Source organism: Rhinopithecus roxellana, chromosome 5, assembly GCF_007565055.1.
Source record: "Rhinopithecus roxellana isolate Shanxi Qingling chromosome 5, ASM756505v1, whole genome shotgun sequence".
Classification (NCBI taxonomy): domain Eukaryota; kingdom Metazoa; phylum Chordata; class Mammalia; order Primates; family Cercopithecidae; genus Rhinopithecus; species Rhinopithecus roxellana.
Genome location: NC_044553.1, coordinates 173,379,038 through 173,401,488, shown reverse-complemented (window position 1 = coordinate 173,401,488; position 22,451 = coordinate 173,379,038). Strand labels below are relative to the sequence as shown.

At 46.2% G+C, this 22,451-nt stretch overlaps 1 protein-coding gene across 4 annotated transcripts in view; it reads left to right on the top strand.

Moving 5' to 3' along the window:
* Positions 1 to 1,420: 1,420 nt before the first annotated feature.
* SLC24A1 (solute carrier family 24 member 1) overlaps positions 1,421 to 22,451 on the top strand; it is a 38,927-nt gene continuing 17,896 nt past the window's right edge. The window contains exons 1-4 of one of the 4 annotated variants that reach the window (XM_010355515.2): positions 1,421 to 1,581; positions 3,439 to 5,454; positions 18,022 to 18,075; positions 19,490 to 19,598. In XM_010355515.2, coding sequence (XP_010353817.1) covers positions 3,565 to 5,454; positions 18,022 to 18,075; positions 19,490 to 19,598 — 2,053 coding nt within the window. In that variant the 5' untranslated portion in view covers positions 1,421 to 1,581; positions 3,439 to 3,564. Of the gene's footprint in view, positions 1,582 to 3,438; positions 5,455 to 18,021; positions 18,076 to 19,489; positions 19,599 to 22,451 lie in introns of those variants that run through there. The other 3 variants (XM_010355517.2, XM_010355516.2, XM_010355518.2) reach the window with 3 other exon arrangements.

The window sequence follows — 22,451 nt, the reverse complement described above, 5'->3', positions numbered from 1 at the left end:
GTTAAATAACTTGTCCAAACTCACATGGCTAGTAGAGAGGATGCTTCCATTCTTGGTTGAGCAGCCAAATTTCCTGCTGAATTTCAAAATGTGCCAGAATCCCATGATAATAAGACAGAAGAAGCTGTGTTTACCCCCAACAGGTAGGATTTAGGTTAGACTCCAGGAAGAACTCCTTGGCAACATTTATGAACATATAAGAGAAAGGAATCACTTTTCTGAGGATTTCCTTCTCCCCTGAATTTTTTATATTGAATAAACAACATTATAAATGTAGAGGAGTTGTTTCAGAAAAAAAGATCACTCATTTTACTTTGTGAATTATGTTCTTTTTTTCATCTTTCTGGGCCAGTTTGAGACTGTGGTACACAGTGGCATGAAAAGGGAAAGAACTAGGTTTGGTTCTGCCCACAGCAGCATAAAGGCCAAGGACGTGTAACTAGCAGACCTTAGGCCCTGACCCCAGGCTTCCAACATCCAGAGTGACCCCAGCATACTCAGAGATGAAGCCAGCTCTTCCACAGTGGGTGGGCACTCCTGTAGACTTCAGCAGAGGGATCTGGTGACCTTCTTACTGTTCCAGGCCACTCAAGGTGAAGCAGGGCAGAGGTGAGGCTGTGAGGATTACCTGCTATTTCAGATGAAAGTAACCCAAAGCATCACGCACCCAGGTACTCTGGAGGAAACAGGAAATGGAGAAAGGGACAGTCAGTAAATATCAGGCTGAGTTAGCTGAATGATTGAAATGGCTTCCAGATCAATGATTAGGATGATGAGATCCCACTACCTTACCCTACTCCCACTTTGATCAGCTCCAAGTCATGGGCTAGAGGTGCAGGGAGCTCAGTGTGCCAACTCCTCAGGTATCTTGGGATGTCCCAGCCTGCTCTGGGGAGATCTGTTAGTGCCCTCTACACCAAGAATTTCCTTTAGGCCTAATAAAATAGATTTTATATATGAATTGCTTTGAAGTTTGCATGGTGTTTTCTCTATAATCTTTGTTTTTTATTTTGATTCTCACATTCACCTTACAGATAGGTAGGACAGATATTATTATCCCCACATTTACTTGTAGGTTACATTAGAATCACACAGCAGCAAGTCGAGCCTAATGCTAACTGAGGCCTTCTGATCTCTTAAGCCCCAGGCACCTTCTGAATCTTTCCAAAACTTTCCACCATCTAAGCATGGAAACCCTAGACCACCTGTATTCTCATAGCTTAGAAACAAGTTTGAGAAATCTCCCCAGTTCCTCCACTGACTTTGCAGGCCCATAGTGAGCCCATCTGTGTCCCTGGTGGAAGGCCCACTCTCTCAGGCTTGGTCAGGCGCACTGGGACCCAGAACTTGTGCAATGCCCTGATAAGCTTCTTAGAGGAGGTGGGTATTAGCCACGATCGGATATTCTTCCCCTGAGCTGCCCTTCACACCCGACCCTGCCTTGAATTAGGATTCCATAGGAGAGCTGGAGGCAGGAGAATGGGGTGTTCCCTGCTGTCCAGCTTCAGATCCACTCTTTGAGATCTTGGATTCTGACGAGTTTCCAGAGCTGAGAAGACAGCCAGATGCCAAGATCTGAAGGTAAATGATGTAATTAGGTAGGAGTGATCAGCTGGGGTGCCAGCTCAGCTCTGTTACGTAACACAGGAACATCAGAAAGAGAGAGACTCTCTGAAATTTCTGTTGGAGATACGAGTGGGCTTGCTGCAAAGTGTTGAGTTCATGGCAAGGATCGGGGGGCTGCAGGGAGATAGTGGAAAGAAAATTACAGAAATCAGGGACAAAGAAGGAAGTTCACTTATTCCTACTTCTCCTTTTGCTTGTCCCTCTCTTGCTTTTTAAGACAAGTGCCTTTGCATGTCCAATTAGTGTGGCATGCAAGAAAGAAAGGGGAGTTAGGAGGCTCATCTGTTTGGCTACTCACTAACTGTGTGATGTTAAGCAAGTCACATCTCCTCTCTGGACTTCTGTGTTTTCATATCTCAGACGAGGAGTTGTACCAGACAGATTCCATGGGTTACTCAGCTCACTTCTAATATATCATATGCAAAACCAATCATTTCCAGTTATTGTTTTGTAGTAGTGTGTGGACATTAATTAGAGATTTAATAAATACTTACTTGGGCTGGGCCTCAATACCCTTCTTTATAAAATGAGGATTCTTTGTGGGCCTTTCATGTTCTTCCCTCCTTCATTCTTGTGTAAAACTAGCCTTTCCGTTCAGTGCTTTTCTTTTTCTTTTTTTCCTTTGAGACAGAGTTTTGCTCTGTTGCCCAGGCTGGAGTGCAATGGTGTGATCTCGGCTCACTGCAACCTCTGCCTGCCAGGTTCAAGCAATTCTCCTGTCTCAGCCTCCCATGCACCTGGGATTACAGGCATGTGCCACCATGCCTGGCTAACTTTTGTATTTTTAGCAGAGATGGGGTTTCACCATGTTGGCCAGGCTGGTCTTGAACTCCTGACCTCAAGTGATCTGCCCGCCTCAGCCTCCCAAAGTGCTGGAACTCCAGGCATGAGCCACCATGCCTGGCCTGTTCAATGCTTTTCGTATGTTTTTACTCTCTCAACATTCCCCTGACACTGTTATTATTCATATTCTAATTTAATTTAAATTAAATTTAAAATATTATAACATGCACATGATAAAAAGGTCAAACTAATGGACTATACAGTGAAAATAAGCCGCCTTCTGACCTTTGATCCTCAGTTTCCCTTACCCAATTGTCCTTCCAGAGATTATATTTGCATAACCAATATATATGTTATCATGCCCATTTCACAGATGAGGCACCAAGGCTCAGCCTGTCCAGGATGACACAGCTGGTAAGCAGCAGAACGGGGAGTCTAGGCTTTCAACTCCATTTCCCATGATCCTCCCACCATGCTGTATTCTCTGGGAAGCTCTATAACATTAACTTTTAAGCTTTGCCCACTCTGGATGGTGGAATTGTTTTAAGTCAGTCCAGAAAAATACATGGAGCCTTAATGTCCCTGGCAATGCCCTCCACTACTGCCTCTTTTTGTCTATAGCTTAGAGCCATATCTCCCTACCTCCTTCCTGCCTTTGATAAGGTGAGACCTGTGGCCTGGCACCAGCTATGGATGACTGAGCTCCCAGCATCTTAGGCTTGGACCTGAAGAGTACTGGCAAATCTTTTGCTGAGAGCCCAGGGAGACTCCATAGAGCACTCCGGCCCCAGCTCAGGAACCTGGGCTGCTGGCAGGCCTACATAGTACAGAGGACCCCTAGGTACTCTTTCTTTTAAGAGTAGGCATTTTCCTCTGGAGCAGGGGACAGGAGTAGTTTACTCTTGCAAAGACCCCATGCATTATACTTTTGTGTTCCTGGGGCTTCTATTATCACTTTTTTCCATATGAGGCTGTTATGGATCCCAGATCTCCTCTTAGTGGTAAGTAATCTCTTTTTCTACCATCTAGGTTTGTGGATACCCCCTGGCTGGGCTTCATGGAGAAATCTTCTCTGATCACCAACCTGAATCCCAGAGTAGCCTCCATCTTAGGACAGAATGAGAGGCCTTCTGTAACCAGATATAACTGGCCAGCATGGGGAAATTGATCAGGATGGGGCCGCAAGATAGGCGGTTACTCCGGACAAAGCGGCTTCATTGGAGTCGCCTCCTCTTCCTACTGGGAATGTTGATCATCGGTTCTACCTACCAGCACCTTAGGAGACCTCGGGGCCTTTCCTCATTGTGGGCAGCAGTCTCTTCTCATCAGCCTGTAAAACTGGCCAGCCGGGACCTCGCCAGTGAAGAGATGATGATGGTGAGCAGCAACCCTCCAAAACCTAGCTCTGAAATGGGGGGTGAGATGCTGGTACCCCAAGCCTCAGTGGGCAGTGATGAAGCAACACTGAGCATGACAGTGGAGAATATTCCCGATATTCCTAAAAGGACAGCCAAGATGATCCCAACAACAACCAAGAATAATTATAGCCCAACAGCAGCAGGTACAGAAAGAAGGAAGGAAGACACCCCAACATCTAGGAGAACACTGACTTACTACACCTCAACTTCAAGCAGACAAATAGTAAAAAAGTATACCCCAACACCCACAGGAGAAATGAAGAGCTACAGCCCAACTCAAGTCAGGGAAAAGGTGAAGTATACTCCTTCCCCACGTGGTAGAAGAGTAGGCACTTACGCTTCATCCACATTCATGACAATGGAAACAAGCCATGCGACCACCCCCAGGACAACAGTGAAGGACAGTGACATTACAACAACCTATAAAATACTGGAAACCAACTCTCTTAAGAGAATAATGGAGGAAACCACCCCAACCACTCTCAAGGGAATGGTTGATAGCACCCCAACTTTTCTGACACATGAGGTAGAAACAAATGTCTTGACTTCTCCAAGGAGCATCGTGGAAAAAAACAATCTGTCTCCCCCCAGAAGAGTGGAAAGTAACAGCTCAGCCCATCCCTGGGGGTTAGTGGGAAAGAACAACCTGAAGACTCCCCAGGGAACAGTCCTGACGCATACCCCGGCCACCTCTGAGGGGCAGGTGACAATAAGCACCATGACAGGCAGCAACCCATCAGAAACCAAAGCCTTCACTGCTGCCTGGAGTGTTAGGAATCCCTCACCGAGGACCAGTGTGTCAGCCATTGAAACAGCCCCAGCCACAGTCTGGAGGCTGGCAAAGAAACCTTACACAGCACCCAGCACCTCAACAACCCCCACGGTCAGGGCAAAGCCGACCACGCAGGTCCATCACTGTGTGGTTGTGAAGCCAACCCCAGCCATGCCCACCACTCCCTCCCCAAGCCTCACAACGGCCCTGCTCCCAGAGGAGCTCAGTCCCAGTCCCTCAGTGCTGCCTCCCATCTTGCCAGACCTCCCCCCGAAGGGGGAGTACCCCCCAGATCTGTTCAGTGTGGAGGAGCGGCGGCAGGGCTGGGTGGTCCTGCACATTTTTGGCATGATGTATGTGTTTGTGGCCTTGGCCATTGTTTGCGATGAGTACTTCGTTCCAGCCCTAGGTGTCATCACAGACAAGCTGCAGATCTCCGAGGATGTGGCAGGCGCCACATTCATGGCTGCTGGAGGCTCTGCCCCTGAGCTCTTCACCTCCCTCATCGGTGTCTTCATTTCCCACAGCAACGTGGGCATCGGTACCATTGTGGGCTCCGCTGTGTTCAACATTCTCTTTGTCATTGGCACTTGTTCCCTCTTCTCCCGAGAGATCCTCAACCTCACCTGGTGGCCCTTATTCCGTGATGTCTCCTTCTACATCCTTGACCTGATAATGCTCATCCTCTTCTTCCTGGACAGCCTTATTGCCTGGTGGGAAAGCCTGCTGCTGCTGCTGGCCTATGCCTTCTATGTGTTCACCATGAAGTGGAACAAGCAAATCGAGGCCTGGGTGAAGGAGCAGCTCAGCAGGAGGCCAGCGGCTAAGGTCATGGCCTTAGGAGACCTCAGCAAGGTAAGGACAAATTGGTTCAGGCTTCTCTAGCCCCTTTGACATGAAAGGATGTGGCGAAGCCAGGACCTGAAGAGAAGGTGCTGGATCAGACCTCAAGAGATGAATGCTCTGGTTCCCTTACTATTTATTCAACATGTATAGAGTACCTATTCTCTGCCAGGCACTGCGCTGGGGCCTTTGTAAGCATGACATTGGCTCAACCCTTAATCACCCAATAAACTGGTCATATTATGATCCCCATTTGCAGGAAAGGAAACTGAAGCCTAAAGACGTTAAACCACACGTTCAAGGTCACACAGCAAATAGGCAGTGAAACCAAGATTTGAGCTCGGGTTGGTATGACCAGGTGTTTGGAAATGACATTTGAGCAGGGCTTTGGAGAATGTCCAAGAAGATGCCAGGCGAGGAAAAATGATAATCTTTTCCATGTGCATGGCATTCAGGGTTTAGCTAGCACCCTCATTTTCATTTAATCCCGTTAGTTCACATTCCAGACTTGGATGGGGTCTGAGAAGGGGGAGGCTTTTATATTTTTGTTTTGTTCTGAAAATATTAGAGAAGATGGGAGCCCTGTTCACCCACTGACAAGCTAGTCCTGGGGGCAGAGCCCCTCTCTCTGTGCGCATTGGAGACCAGACACCAGGAGCACCAATCCTGGGGCTTTCTCCTGACCCTTGAGTTCCTTTCCAAGAACTTCTCTGCTCACTTGAGGGACCTTTCTGTTAAATTCATTGGATGATTCAATAACCTGGAAGATGATTAATTGCAGAAGTGATCTCTGAAAATTCATTCCAAAATTTTTTGGGTTTTTTGGGTTGGGAGTAACTGGGACTACAGGCACATACCACCACACCCAGATCATTCCAAGTTTTTTGTTCCTTGAGACTCTAAAGTGAGGGTACCTTAGGGAACACAGACCCCACTTCTCTCCTGCTCCTAAAGGGTGAGTTTGGGTAAGGGTTGGCTCACAGCCTGCCTATTCCAGGTCTCAGAGAAGCCGCTGGTGTGAGCAGAATTTTGCATGCAGAGTGGAAGGACTTAGCTACTTAATCCAGAGCAGTTTTAATGAGTGAGCAGGATGGAGACCAAACTCAGCAATGTGTCTGTGAGATATGTGAGGCAAGGGAGATTAAATGCACTTCCTTTAGACTTTTTAGATAACATGTTGTTCTGGCCAAAGCATGGAACAGAGAGCCAGGAAACCTGGGTTCTAATCTGATTCTGCCTCTAATGAATTGTGTGACCACAGACAGGTCCTTTGCCCTCTCTAGGAGAAATGATAGAATCCAACTAATCGCTGAAAGGTCCCATCTAACTCTAGCATTCTATGATAATGTCTCATGTCCAAGTGAGTTCAGTTCTGTCAGGACCCAACACAATGGTTATGTGTCTGATCTGGTCAATTGAGCTTCTATTGTGTCATTTGCAGATGGTCCAAAAAGGAAATATCCTGCCCAGGGTCATACAGCCAGCAGGTATCAGAACTGGAACAGGAACCCAGTCTCCTAATTCCCCAGTCAGTGCTATTTCTCGCCAGACTATCCTCCATGAAGCCAAAGACTTCAAAAATAAAGAGAGGCTTAGAGCATTACAGAATTTAATACAAGGAAACAGGAACCTCTCTCCTAATGCAGTTATTAGGGCAGGCCTTGCTAAGTTCTCAGGGGTGGCCATGAAGTCCTGGTATTCTCCTCTGAAGAAAATGCCAATACTTTGGTGTACAATAGGCCAGCAGTTTCCAAAGTGCCTCTGACTTGCTTCCTAGTCCCTCATAATAATTCTGTTTTTATTTAAACTCTACAAACTCTGAACTTTCCATTTAATCTGAGTTAGACCATCAAAGCAAAGCTTGTGGGACAAATGAAGCATAATCATGATTTCAAAAGAGAATACATAACCTATGAAGGGACTCTTCGAGGGCTTTAGCAGCAACTCCTTGCCAATTAGTAAGCACAGGGATGATTACATCTCTGTTCTTATTTGTCAAAATAGATCCAGTATGAATTTTTTTTTTTTTTTTTTTAAGAGACAGGGTCTTGTTCTGTTGCCCAGGCTGGAGTACACTGGTGCACTCATAGCTCACTGCAGCCTAGAACTCCTGGGCTCAAGCAGTCCCCACCTCAGCCTCCCTAGTAGCTGGGATGTGCCACCATGCCCAGCTAATTTTTAATATTTTGTAGAGATGGACGCCTCACCATGTTGCCCAGGCTGGTCTTAAACTCCTGGTCTTAAGTGATCCTCCTGCCTCAGCTTCCCAAATTGCTGAAATTACAGTCATGAACCACCACACCTGGCCCCTTTAGCATTTTTTAAATGTCATCACCCCTTCAAGGATGCCTTATTTCCCTTTAACCAGGTCATAAGTCTGGTCACATCAGGCTTATCACTGCCACTAAATGGGGAACTAATTTTTGTACCTCCTAAAGGGCCAAGCCCAGTGTCTTTTTCTTAGAAGAAGTTCCATAAGTATTTAGTTCAGTTTCCTCAGGGAATCCTAAAAGTTCCAGAACTCCAGTTTAGTGAGACAAAGGAGTCAGGGGTTGAGAATCCATGCTTACAGAGAGCCTATTCCATACATACATTGTCTTAACAATTTCTCATAAAACCATACAAGGAATAGATTACCTTCATCTTGCAGATGAGGAAACTGAGGCTCAGAGAGGATAATTAACTCAGCCAAAGTTACACAGCTACTTGGTGATCCTTACTATTGATCAGGAATCACTATATTTGGGTTTTAAGCCACGTTCCACTGCTGACTATTCCTGTTACCCTGGGCAAGTCAATGCAATACAACAAACCGTTATTATTAAGTTAAATGAAAGCCAGTGTGGGAAATAAAAAGATTGTATCCAGTAGAAGGGACAAGCCTAGAGAAGATTAACTGCAGTGAAGTGAACCCTGGGCAAAATGCTACAAAGTTACTTTGCTTTTCAAACAGGCCTTAGGTTGCTCATCTGTAAAGTGAATGGATGAGCTATGCAGAAGTTGGCAAACTTTTTCTGTAAAAGTCCAGACAGTAAATATTTTAGGATTTGCAAGCCATATAGTCTCTGTCAAAGCTACTGAACTCTGTCCTTGTAGTGTGAAAGCAGCTACAGATAATAAATAAACTAATTGGAATGGCCACGTGGTATTTTACTAAGAGCAACATATTTGCAGGTATTCTTCTTCCTGAGCAACTTGGAAACATACAATCAGCAGAGAACAATCTATTTTATTACTGGATATTCACCCACCTGATAGCTGTTGAATTTCTGAGCTCAACAGCTCAGAATCTGAGGATCTTTCACTTTACTGTTCATTCTGCCCTGATTATCTAGAATAAGGATAAAGGTGTTTTAGGAGTGATTCTAATCAGAATTTACTTAAGAATATTTCCAGAAAAAAATAAAGGACTTAGCATCGAACACAGACATATAGTAAGTATTTTAGAGTCTCACTTTTGACACTGGCTGAAAAAATTCAAAGCTAAAATTATTTTGGACAACATTGTCAGATTGACATATATTGGTTTGAGGATGCCTTTTATGACCCCAATAAGGAAATGGTAAATGTTTGCGTAGTTATCAACACAGTCTAACTCTGAGCACAGGCTCTCTCTCTGAAACTTAGTTTTCAAGTATACTTGGTTTTGAAGCTCTCAGTGTATTTGTTCTGACCAAAAATGATAAATCTCTGATATGCCTTGACCATGCATAGTCACGGAAAGCCAACAGACAGCAAAACGGAGGCACTAGGCTGGCTGAAAAGCCTTATTGGTATTTGAAGGACAGCAGGGGCCCTTTTTTATACTTGACTAGATTAGCCAGGAAGCACCAGCCATCTGCATGAGATGTATGATTAGCAAGACAGTCCTGTGGAAAGCCAATGGCAAAAAGGTATGCAAAGCAGAGAAAAGAGCCTAGTTGGGGCTCCTTTGGAAGCTCCATATCCATACTCTTCCCTCTAGAATACTCCTGGGGAAAAGTCTGCCATTCTCTCCTAAATGCACTGGGGGCTATTTTCATCCTGGAAGCACTTATTTATTTATTTATTTCTGAGACAAGGTCTTGCTCTGTCACCCAGGTTTAAGTGCAATGGCGCAAGCACGACTCACTACAGCCTTGACCTCCCAGACTCAGGCAATCTCCCTCCTCAGCCTCCTGAGTACCTGGGACTACATGTGCATGCCACCACACCCAGCTAATTTCAAAAACTTTTTGTAGAGAAGGTAGGGGGTGGGGAGGATATGGGGGTGTGTCTCACTATGTTACTCAGGTTGGTCTCAAACTCCTAGCTTCAAGCAGTCCTCTCACCTTGACCTCCCAAAGTGCTGGGATTACAGGTGTGAGCCACCGCACCTGGTCCCTGGCAGGATTTTAAAAATTAAACCAATCAACAAGACCTCAAGCAGACAAACCTGCTACCTGTTGAGGGACTGGTCCTCCCCTTTCTTATCAGGGTTGGCATTTATCCTAAGGGCTTCTATCAGTGACCTGTAGAGCCAGCTACCTGCTTTCGAGGCAAGGGGCTGTGTGCAGGAAGCAGCTGGAACTCACTGTGCTGCCAAAGGGCCCACCCTAGCCTGGGCTGAGGGGTTCCCTTCTTCGACTCTTTGAATAATAATCAGCTTCCCTCTAATTGTCAGGAAAAGATGTTAAGAGTAGAATGCTCAGTTTTAGGGTTTCTCTTCATAAAATTTTCTTAATCTTTTGGCCAGGTGTGGTGGCTCACGCCTGTAATCCCAGCACTTTGGGAGGCCGAGGTGGGCGGATCACTTAAGGCCAGGAGTTGAAGACCAGCCTGGCCAACAAGGTGAAACCTCATTTCTACTAAAAATACAAAAATTTGCCGGGCATGGTGGCACGCATGCAGTGCAGTTTCTTGGGAGGTTGAGGCAGGATAATTGCTGGAACCCAGGAGGCGTAGGTTGCAGTGAGCTGAGATCATGCCACTACACTCTGGCCTGGGCAACAGAGCAAAACTATGTCTCAAAACAAAACAAACAAAACAAACAAAACAAACAAAAACAAAACAAAACCAAAACCTAACCACAATATTAAAAACATAAATCTTAAGCTTTCAATGTTCACCTGCTAGTGGGTGCTAGCAGATGACAAAATGGATGCATAAGAAACAAACAAATATTAACAGAAAAACTCAAACATCTGATCACATCTAGTTTAATAGTTTGTTGTTTTCATGGATATGTGTAAGCTTGTAGTTGAGATTCTACATGCATTCATACAACCCAGTAATATTTTCTCCTAGTGCATGTGATGGGATTCAATATGAAACTAGATATTCATGGTGTTCTACAGAGAACAGCATAATGTCTAGATGCCCTGCCACCTGAATTAATTGGAAATATACAGCCAACAGAATTTTTTTTAGTGTGAGGGAGTGGACATATGGATGATAAACAAGTAAAATAAACTAAGATGTTAATTGCAGCATATGACAAGTGCTGTAAAGGAAATAAACACGGCATGTGATAGAGAGTGATTGTAAATAATAGTGGGCCCCCTTTAGTGAGGGAGAGTGGGGGAGGTCTCTTGGAGGATAATTTCAAGTAGAGATCTGCAGAATGAGAAGGGAAACCACCCCATGGCCTTTGACAAGAATTTCTGAAAGGGGGACCAGCATTTGCAAAAGCTCAGAGCTGGAAAAGAGAGCTTGGCACATTAGAGGAAAGAATAAAGGCCAGTGTGGTTAGTAATAGGGAGAGGGGTTCAGAATACCACTGGAGAAGAGGGTGGGAGCTACTAGTTTGGTGCAAAAGTAATCGTGGTTTTTGCCATTACTTTTGCTTTTAATGGCAAAAATCGCGATTACTTTTGCATCAACCTAATACTCCATGAAGGGCCCTGTGCATCAGATACAGAGTTTGGATTTTATTTTATTTTTATTTTGGAGACAAAGTCTCACTCTGTCGCCAGGCTGGAGTGCAGTGGCGCGATCTCGGCTCATTGCAACCTCCACCTCCCGGGTTCAAGTGATTCTCCTGCCTCAGCCTCCCAAGAAGCTGGGGCTACAGGTGCACGCCACCACACCCAGCTAATTTTTGTATTTTTAGTAGAGACGGGTTTCACTATGTTGGCCAGGATGGTCTCGATCTCTTGACCTTGGGATCTGCCCGCCTTGGCCTCCCAAAGTGCTGGGATTACAGTTGTGAGCCATCACGCCCAGCCTGGATTTTATTTCAAGCTCAACAGGTGAATGAAGTAATGAGAGTCCTCCCTAGCTGCTGAGTAGAGAATGAATTGTAGGTGTGCAAGAGTGGAAGCAGGGAGTCCAGTTAGGAGGCTGTTGTGGGCTGTTTATATGTGTATGTATTTGTGAATGTTTTAAGACAGAATTATCTGGACTTGGTGTGAAGTGGATATGGAAGGTGAGAGAATCAGGAAAATCAAGGATCCTGCTGATCTTTTTGGCTTGAGCAGCAGGGTGGATGGTAGTGCCATCCACTGAGAAAGGATAATAAGTTTAGGGAGACTCAAGAGTTCCCACTTTGGAATAGTGAGTTTGGGTGCTTAGGTCACTTCCAAGTGGGTATATCTGGGAGGCAGTGGCACAAATGAGTCTGAAGCCCAGGAACAAAGTCTGGGCTGGAAACAGAAAACTGTGAATCACCAATGAATGTATGGTAATTAAAATCAAGAATTGCCTGATGCTAATCTGAAAGAGAGATAGTCTGGGAGTAATCCCTCAAGAACCCCAACATTCATTCAGCAAACATTCATTGAACATCTTTGTATGAGGCCTGTGATAGGTCTGGCCTGTGATAGGTCTGAATAAAGCACAGTTCCAGCTCTCAAGGAGCTTAGTCTAATGGAGGAGGTGGAGTTAATCTAGGTTTTGTGGGGCCCGATACTCACTAAGAAAAAGAATATAAAACTATTGCCACAAAATTAGGTGCAAGCCTTGGAAGGGATTTGTGTAGGAGAGTGATGAGCCCTGAAGCTTAAGCTTCATCATCTCCATGGTAAATCCTTCTCAGTGGGAAAGGCAGATAAGTAAAGCAATAGTTTACACTGTCATGTGTAATGGTATAGGTAAATGCTGAGGGATTTAGTACTGCAGAGGGCCGACATCTCAACAGACCAGAGGGTCAGGGAAGGCTTCCTAGGGGAGGGGATACTTAGGTGAATCTTGAAGGACAAGCAGGAATTCACTGACTATATAAGGGCTAGGGAGTCTCGTAGGCATGTGCAAAAACCAGAGAAATGAGAGGGCAAGAAGAGACTGTAGCCACCAGCTGCATACAGCTGTTGAGCCCTGGAAATGCGGCTAGTCTGATTCGTGATGTGCTATGAGTTTAATGATATACACTGGGTTTCAAAGGCTTAGTCTGAAAAAATGGTTGTAAAACACCCCAATATTTGTAATATTAATTACATGTTGAAATTATATTTCAGGCATATCAGGTTAAAGTGTAATTATTAAAATTAATTTCACGGCAGGGCACACAGTGCCTCACTCCTGTAATTCCAGCACTTTGGGAGGCTGAGGTGGGTGGATCATCTGAGGTCAGGAGTTTGAGACCAGCCTGGTCAACATGGTGAAACCTTGTCTCTACTAAAAATACAAAAATTAGCTGGGCGTGGTAGCAGGCGCCTGTAATCCCAGCTACTCGGGAGGCTGAGGCAGGAGAATCGCTTGAACCCGGGAGGCAGAAGTTGCAGTGAGCCGAGATCTCGCCACTGCACTCCAGCATGGGTGACAGAGTGAGACTCCGTCTAAAAAAGTAAAAAAAAATAATTTCACTTGTTTCTTTTACTTTTAAAAAATGTGGCTACTAAAAAATTAAAATTACATATATGGCTTGCATTATATTTCTATTGGACAATACTGGACTGCAAGTAAGCAGGAGGCTGCGCTAAGTTAAGGAGTTTGGACTCTTACTAGGTGACAGTAGGGCTCCCAATGTGTTGGGAGGGACATGATGTGCTTTGCTCAGAAACCCACTCTGGCTGAGGGGTGGTGAATGTACTGGAAGAGGAACAGATCACAAGTCAGGAGGCTGTGCAGGACTGCAGGCAGGAGAGAGCAGAGACAAGGTGAAATGTGAGAACTCTCAGGAAGGAGGTCTGACAGCTAATTGGGTGTGGGCTGTGAGGGAGAGGGAGGAATTTGGGTAGACTTCTGGGTTTCCAGAATAGACAAATGGAGTGGATTGGGGTGTAATACTGTATTCAGTGAAGGGCTAAAGTGAAGTGTGTTCTACCTGAGAGAATCTGGGCGAAGGTAGGGCTCGGACAAGGGATTCAATAAATATTTGTTGAATAAATGTTTTTAAAAAATTTAAGACTAACATGTGTGGTTCAGGAAATGTGTTATGGATGGTCGAGAACAGGAATTGCTGTATCAGTGGGAAATAGCAAATGGAGGTCAGGAGGACAAGCCATCTAGGGGCTACCATGGTGTGCCACCTGAAGTTCCTATAAACAGCTGCAAAGGATCCCATTGCTCATCTTCAGCAAGAGGCATGAAGACATCCTCTTCTGTTACCTCAGCCTCTTGCTAATTGTAGGAGAAGAAAGTGGGGGTAACTGGGCTGAAGAAAGAGCAGGGAGAATGTTGTGATGTGAGAGATGAATGTGTTTGTGAAAAGTGCATATTCAGAAAGCCCCTACTGGCCGGGCGCGGTGGCTCAAGCCTGTAATCCCAGCACTTTGGGAGGCCGAGACGGGCAGATCACGAGGTCAGGATATCGAGACCATCCTGGCTAACACGGTGAAACCCCGTCTCTACTAAAAAAATACAAAAAATTAGCCGGGCGAGATGGCGGGCGCCTGTAGTCCCAGCTACTCGGGAGGCTGAGGGGAGAGAATGGCGTAAACCCAGGAGGCGGAGCTTGCAGTGAGCTGAGATCCGGCCACTGCACTCCAGCCTGGACGACAGAGCGAGACTCTGTCTCAAAAAAAAAAAAAAAAAAAAAAAAAAAAAAAAAAAGAAAGCACCTACTTGCCAGTGCTGTTACGTTACATACATGAACTCATGAGTAACAGCACTGGCAAGTAGGTGCTTTCTGAACATCCCCTTTTCAACATTTTGCCACACCCAAATGTTGACGAACATTCATGTCCATTTGCCTGAAATGTCGAAACATGAAATAGAGCCACGAGGGAATATAGATTTGACCTCATTTCCTTATTCATGCTTGAGAAAATAAATGGGATTTAGTAAAACCAAATCAAAAGCACTAAAGAAAAAAAGAAAAAACTGAAGGGAGATAAGATCAGGGTTCTAAACAAAAAGAAAAAAAGAGAAGACAGGATTCTGTCACCATCTTTGTGAGTGTGGGTAAGTGATGGAATCATTCTGCATCTCAGTTTTCTCATCTAGCAAAATAGCTACAATAATATGAGTGTTGTCTGTTTTACAGAGTTAGTCATATTAAATAAGAAAATGGATGTGAAAGACTTCAGAAAGTTAGAAGTGCATTCTGAAATTAGCCATGAACGATGAATCCTTAGAAAGGTATTTTGGCTTGAATAAATCTGAATGGCAGAGAAACCATTAGGGGTGTGCACCATGGGGCAAAGATCAGTGTCTCCTACCCCTCGGTGTACAGAACCTTCCACCCCCGAGTGTAGACGGGACCCTCACAGTTCTTTCTTTGCCTCTACAGAGAACTCTTGGCCAGGCGCAGTGGCTCATGCCTGTAATCCCAGCACTTTGGGAGGCCGAGGCGGGTGGATCACTAGGTCAGGAGATTGAGACCATCCTGACCAATATGGTGAAACCCGGTCTCTACTAAAAATACAAAAATTAGCTCGGCCTGGTGGCGCGCACCTGTAGTCCCAGCTACTCGGGAGGCTGAGGCAGGAGAATCACTTGAACCCGGGAGGCGGAGGTTGCAGTGAGCCGAGATCGTGCCACTGCACTCCAGCCTGGTGACAAAGTGAGACTCTGTCTCAAAAAAAAAAAAAAAAAAAAAAAAAAAAAAGAGAACTTTTTGGGTGAGGGTTAGATATGAGAAATAGTGAGATGGCTGGGCCAATGGGGTCAGTGCTGTAGCCTCTTATATCCCAGTAAACTTATAGGCGTGTCATGAAAGAGTTGAGGGGATTTCTTAAAATGCGCAGTGCCCCTTCATATGCAGATTTGTTGTTTATACTCTGTTTCATTCATTTTTATGTTCATTCATTCATTTAGCAATGTGTATCCAAGCATTCAAACCTCCCCCAATCCTTCAAAGCTTACTCAAATTCTACCTACTTCAGAAAGCTTCCTTACCCATCCTAGCATAGCACCTATCTATGCCTTTTATTTCAGGAACCACATTCTTCTTTGTCATGCATCTGTGTTATCACTGGCCTCAATTTCTTTCTGGACACAGAATCCATGTCCTAAGCATCTTTGTATCCCTAAAGCCACCAGAATAGCACCATATAAATAGTATAGCAGGTTCTCAGTAAATAAGAACTGAATGAATGAATAAGTTGGAGGGATAGGTGAGTGGCCTTAGATCAAGCACTATTTTCTGTATTTTCTGAGCTGAACAAAGAAGGGAGTGTAGCAAGTTCAGTTCTGGTTTAGCCATGGAGGTTGGTGGGGTGAGGGAAGCAATGAGAAGGTAAAGACGATTGCTGAGGGCAGCCGTTTGTGATCCTGCTGCTTAAAGATAACACTAAAGGCTGGATGTGCTGGCTCACACCTGTGATCCCATCACTTTGTGGGGGTGAAGCAGGAGGACTGCTTGACCCCAGGAGTTCGAGACCAGCTTGGACAGCACAGAGAGACCCAGTCTCTACAAAAAACAAAAAAAGTAGCCAGTCACTCACACCTGTAATACCAGCATTTTGGAAGGCAGACGTGGGTGAGTCACTTGAGCACAGTTTAAGACCAGCTTGGGCAACATGGTGAAACCCCATCTCTACAAAAAATACAAAAACGAGCCGGGTGTCATAGTATATGCCTGTAGTCCCAGCTACTTGAGAGGCTGAGGTGGGAAGATGGCTTGAGCCCAAGATGTCAAGGCCCCAATGAGCCATGATCGTGCTACTCCACTCCAGCCTGGGCAACAGAGCAAAACTCTGTAAAAAAATAATAAGACTGAGCGCAGTGGCTCATGCTTGTAATCCCAGCACTTTGGGAGGCCAAGGCGGGTGGATCAACTGAGGTCAGGAGTTCAAGACCAGCCTGGCCAACATGGTGAAACCCCATCTCTACTAAAAATACAAAATTTAGCTGGATATGGTGGCAAACATCTGTAATCCCAGCTACTTGGGAGGCTGAGGCAGGAGAATCGCTTGAACTTAGGAGGGGAGGTTGCAGTGAGGTGATATTGCACCACTGCACTCCAGCCTGGGTGATAGAGACTCCGTCTCAAAATAATAATAATAATAATAATAATAAAACAAAAGCACTAAAGGTCACTTGGGAGTGTCTACTCATTCAGCTCACCTTTACTGAGTACCTCCTGTGCTCAGTAAGACACTGTGCCACAAGGAAGGGAAACAGAGATGACCGTAAGTTCATTACATGGCAAAAAAAAAAAAAAAAAAAAAAAGGTAGAGTCTACATGTAGCTGGTAGACAATTCATGTAGTGAAAAGTTAAATAGCACTTTTTTTGAAAAAAGTTCAAATGGTATTACAAGGCTGTGAGTGTAAAATGGCAAGCCAGTGGTTCAGACAGTAAATATACAGGCTTAACGCTTCTTCATCTTAGATTGTCTAGGGCTGTCCCACTTTCCAGCTGGCTGCCCCATAGCTTTCCCAAAACACTAGCACTTACCTGAGCACACAGCTGATTTTAGTATCACAGAATGTGCTCACTGTTATACAGCTTTCCAGGAGAGAGGTATTGTAGTAAGCTGAAGGGAGGGTGGGAGGGGGCATGGAAGGGGCATTTGGGAAAGCTTCATACAGGAATTCACCCTGAATTTTATAAAAAATGGATAAGATTTGAGTAGAAAGAAAGGAATGGAGAAGGCATTTTAGGCAGGAGGAAAAGGCATGAACAAGGGAACAAGAGTTAGATTAAGTGTATTTAGATTTTCATTTATTCATTCATTTAATAAATATTTATTGAGCTCTTGCTAAGTGTTGGGCAGTGTTCTCATGCTGGCCACACAGTGGTGAATAAAATAGTCTACCTTCAAGATGCTAGTGGGGCAGTCGACTTATTTCCCCAAATAAATTGGGGCAAGTGCTGTGAAGGAAAAGAACAGGGGTCTATAAAATAATTATACATGGCTTCCCAGAAGAAGGTGACACTTAAGTGGAGACCAGAAGCCTGAGGAGGGAAAGAGCATTATGGACGAGGGGCGAGGGGCCCTGTGATGAGGGTTTTGAGGTGGGTGAAGAGGATGGCACATATCAGAAACCCAAAGACAGTTGGTGCCACTGGACTATGGTGAGTGGACACATTCGACTGGGGGTTCTGCATTGCAGGGTGAAGCCAGATTATAGAAGGTCAGACTGGAGGAATGGAATATGTTGAAACATTTTCTGAGACCAGGTTATCTCTGAGTGCGTTTCTGTATTTCAACCTGAGGACTTCCATGGAGAGAGGGATGTAGGGAGAAAGTGAGGGTCTCGCCACAACATCTTGTGACTCCTCTCCCTGTTTGCAGCCAGGCGATGGGGCCATTGCGGTGGATGAGCTACAGGATAACAAGAAGCTGAAGGTGGGTGCTGTATGGAGTCTGCACAGTGGGGACACTGCAGGGTCTCAGTGGATGGTCACAGACCCAGGGTATTGGGGCCCTGAGCTGGGGACCCTGGCTGTGCTCAGGTCTAGGAAGCTCCTGTGAGCGCTGCCAGGGTGAGGCAAGGGAGGAGAGGGCTCCTTTTCTGAGAAGTCTCACCTCTAGATGGCCTTTGAGGAGGTGCTAGTTTGGGAGCTAAGTCTGAAATGTTGCAGTCCTCTCTGCCATTAGCTTGCTGTGTGACCTTGGGCTTCAGATTCTGCATCTGTAAAATGACTGTTTGTACTAGATGAATTCAGGTCCAAGTGTACAGCCCAACATTGTATGATTGATATAAAAGCCAGATTACCTATGGCTTTGGAATGCCCCAGAACTAAGAGAAAGATAGCAGGGGAACTGGAGAGGGCAGGAGTCTGAGGTTTCTGAAAAACTGTGCCTTCGCTGTTTATAGCCTATGAAGTATCTGCAAAGAATTATGGGGAACTTTGAAAGGAGTTCCAAACCTGAACCTAAAGAACCTCCCCCATCCAAAGAAAGTCTCTAAACTTGTGGTGAAGTACTGTGGCACCACAGTCACTAGATGGCAGGAGAGTTCAGATCAGAGGGATGAGGGGGAAGAAAGGAGGGAGAAAGAAGAGGAAGAGGGAGGGAGGACTCAGCAAGTGTGGAAGCATTGTCTTTGGATGTTCCATTGTAAATCAGATGATATTTCTATAAGTGTCACTATGAATAAGTGTCACATCTGTGTCTGTACAGTATCAATGTGTGTGTATGTGTGTACCTTTGAGGGTCTCTGAGCACGTGGGCAGTAAAAAAACAAACAAACTGAACTGGGAATCAGAAGACCACAGAAGACCTGGGTACCAGTCTGACTCTTTCATTTACTTCCCGCATGACCTTGGCTTAGGCACCTAGCTTCTTTGAGTTTTCCTTTCCCTTTCCATAGATGGGGATCACAGCTTTGCTCATCTCTGGGAGTGGGGCAATGATAAAACGTGATAATGTGGACTGTAAAGGGCCGTAGCCATGTGCAGTGGGTCTGTCTGTGTGGTGTGTGGGTGAGGGAGTGTTTCTGAGGGTGTACTTGCAGGGATGTGCAAACCCTTGGTAACATGATATCCCTAATACACCAGGTTGCTCCCTGTGGAGACCTTGGGAAATTATTCAGTACATAGAACAAAATAGTCCTGGAAGAGCTGAGGGGAGGCTGAGAAAGAAAGTAGTGTAACTCTGCTGGTTGGAGGTAGAGGAAGAGGGGAGGTCAGGATAAGGCATCTGTGCTTTCTCCCTGATTTTTATGGGAAAGAGGCAAGGTTAGTGATGCCCTCGTGTGGTTCCTCCCCTGGCTTGGACAGGGGCCCACTGAGGCCTGTGCGGCTCTCCTCTTGCTCAGCTCCCGTCCTTGCTGACCCGAGGGAGCAGCTCGACCTCTCTGCACAACAGCACCATCCGCAGCACCATCTACCAGCTTATGCTCCACAGCCTGGACCCCCTGAGGGAAGGTAAGCAAGGCCTCTCCAGACCTGTGTGGTCTGCCCCATCCACTCCTTCCCTCCTGCAGCTGGAGAAGAACTGGGACCTGAAAATCCGAGAGGCAGTGAGGAGGGGGTGGGAAGAGAGAATAAGCAGAGGAAAGTAGTAAAAGTCAGACAGTCTGGGAAAGAGGGTAGAGACCAAGACAGGGGACTCACCAAGAGAGGGCAACAAGGAACACAGAGGCTAAGGTCCTTAGGTATCCACATCCCACTTCCCTGCCTGTGTCCCTCCCTGTAAAATGCAGGCGTTAACCTGCAGTTAGGCTATGAGTACTGTGTGCTCTGCACAGGTTTGGGTTGGGGCTGCCCTGCAAAGCCCACTGCCCAAGAGTCAGTCCCAGTGTTCCACGGAGAGTGTCTAGCCAGGCAGCTTGGCCCAGGCTGACTGGCCTGAGCTGCTTCTGGGGACACCTCTTGTAGGGTCCCAAAGCCCAGAAGTTCTTAGTGGCACTTCCTTTTGCTTTATATTCAACTCTGGAGTCCTAGGAAACCTGCCACCTCCTCCCCAAGTCAGGAATCCCAAAGGACACCCTGGAAGCTGCCAACACCCTTTTAAGGGTGATGAAGGTAAGAGCAGGATCCAAAGTACAGTGGGGGCTGTTGTCCAATTTGACAAATGGTGGCAGTGACTGAGATTCTCACTGTCCACCTTACCAAATCCTGCCTTTTGCTTCTCTTCCCCCAAGAGCTGCCCCCAACCTGCATCTCAGACCCCTAAAGGGCACTCCTCAGCTACCCTCCTGCTCTCCTTGAGCTCCCCCATCTCTGGGGCTCTGGTGCAGAACCGGAATCCAGCCCGGAGGCACATCAAGGAAAGGCTAGCCTTTGGGCAAAAGCCAAGGGCTTGGACTGCAGTTGGGCAGGAGGGCTGAGGGCTGAGCTGAATATGACACCACAGAATGATCCATTGAGTCCCAGGGAGCACTCTGACTGATCTTTCTGGCTCAAGGACAAATTTTGGGGGCTCAGAATTTTCTTTAGGCTCTGAAGTCCTTTTCAGAGATAATATTGGGTTGTCAGTTGTTTAAATAAAAAAAAAATACCAGCCAGGCGCAGTGGCACACGCCTGTAATCCTAGCATTTTTGGAGACCAAGGCAGGTGGATTGCCTGAGCTCAGGAGTTCGAGACCAGCCTGGGCAACACGGTGAAACCTCGTCTCTAATAAAATACAAAAAAAATTAGCCAGGCTTGGTGGCAGGCGCCTGTAATCCCAGCTACTTGGGAGGCTGAGATAGGAGAATCGCTTGAACTCGGGAGGTGGAAGTTGTAGTGAGCCGAGATTGAGCCGCTGCACTCCAGCCTAGGCTACAGAGTGAGACTCCATCTCAAACAAACAAACAAACAAACAAACAAGCAAACGAACAATTTTTAAAAAGGCTGGGCACGGTGGCTCACACCTGTAATCCCAGCACTTTGGGAGGCCAAGATGGGCAGATCACGAGGTCAAGAAATCGAGACCATCCTGGGCAACATGGTAAAACCCTGTCTCTACTAAAAACACAAAGATTAGCTGGGCATGGTGGTGCACACCTGTAGTTCCAGCTACTTGGGAGGCTGAGGCAGGAGAATCACTTGAACCCGGGAGGTGGAGGTTGCAGTGAGCTAAGATCGTGCCACTGTACTCTAGCCTGGGCAACAGAGTGAGACTCCATCTCTAAATAAATAAATAAATAAATAAATAAATAAATAAATAAACCATACTGTGAAAAGCTGCATCAAAGACAAGTGATGAAACCTTCCTTAGGAATTCCTCAAGGTAAGAACAGAGCGAGAGAGAGAGGGAGAAAAAAATTAAGCTGCTAATGGAGCTGTTAGAAAAAAAGAGAGAGAGAAAAGAAAAAATAAAAAGCAATTCCTCAAGGTAAACCTCAGAAGACATTGTGAGAGAGGCCACCCCCAAATGTCAGCTCTAGAAAAATAGTACCTTGGGTTTGCAGAATGGAAGCTGCAGCCCTTGACAGCTTCTGGTGATGAATGCTGGGGGTGCTCTGGCCAGGGCCCCATGAGGAAAGCTGTATCTTAGGGTCATCAGTGGCTATTCCCAGAGAATCACTGACTCTAGCAAAGTCCTGATGTAAAGACCTTCTCTTGGATGGGACTGGAGGGCCCCCAGCTGGGCACCTCCATGACCAACAGCCTCCAGCTGGCCTACTTGTCTTAACAGGATTACATGATGTTCAGGCCAGGCTGAGGTCAGAGGAGACTGATGCTAAGGCGATGATCCGGCCACGCTGAGAGGGGAGAGGCATGTGAGGAAACAAGCGCCCAGGAGCCAGCAGCGATCATCCCAGGGAGGGCAAGCATGTTGCTACATTGTCTCCGGGTGTCTATGGGGCATGGAATGGCTCTCACAGTGCATGACTGCAGATGTCCTCTGGGATTCAGTCATGCTCAAGAGCCCAGCCTGATTCTACACCCTGAGACGACATGCGGGAGGGGCGGGGACAATGCAGGGCTGTGATGGGGGCCTTTGTTCCCCAGGCTCTCTAGATGCACATTTGTGTTTTCGTATGCTGTTTCCAGATGGCCATGTAGATGTTTCCACTCTTTCCAGGTGTTCCAGCTCTTTCCACAGAGCTGATCTGTGGAAAAGACATTTCCTGGGGTCTGAACTCTCACCTTCCCTGTGAAGGGGCTTCTCCTCTCCAGGGTCCCAAGCCTCTTCTGGTGATTTCACTTGGATGTGTGTGAGACAGGGTGGGGGAGACCCTGCAGCTGATCTGCTTTCCTCAGTAACATGGGAACTGAGAGGCTGGGCTGTGATGACAATGAGAAGGAAAGGGGGAAGCTTGTGTTTATGGCGAGCCCTTCCAGCAACA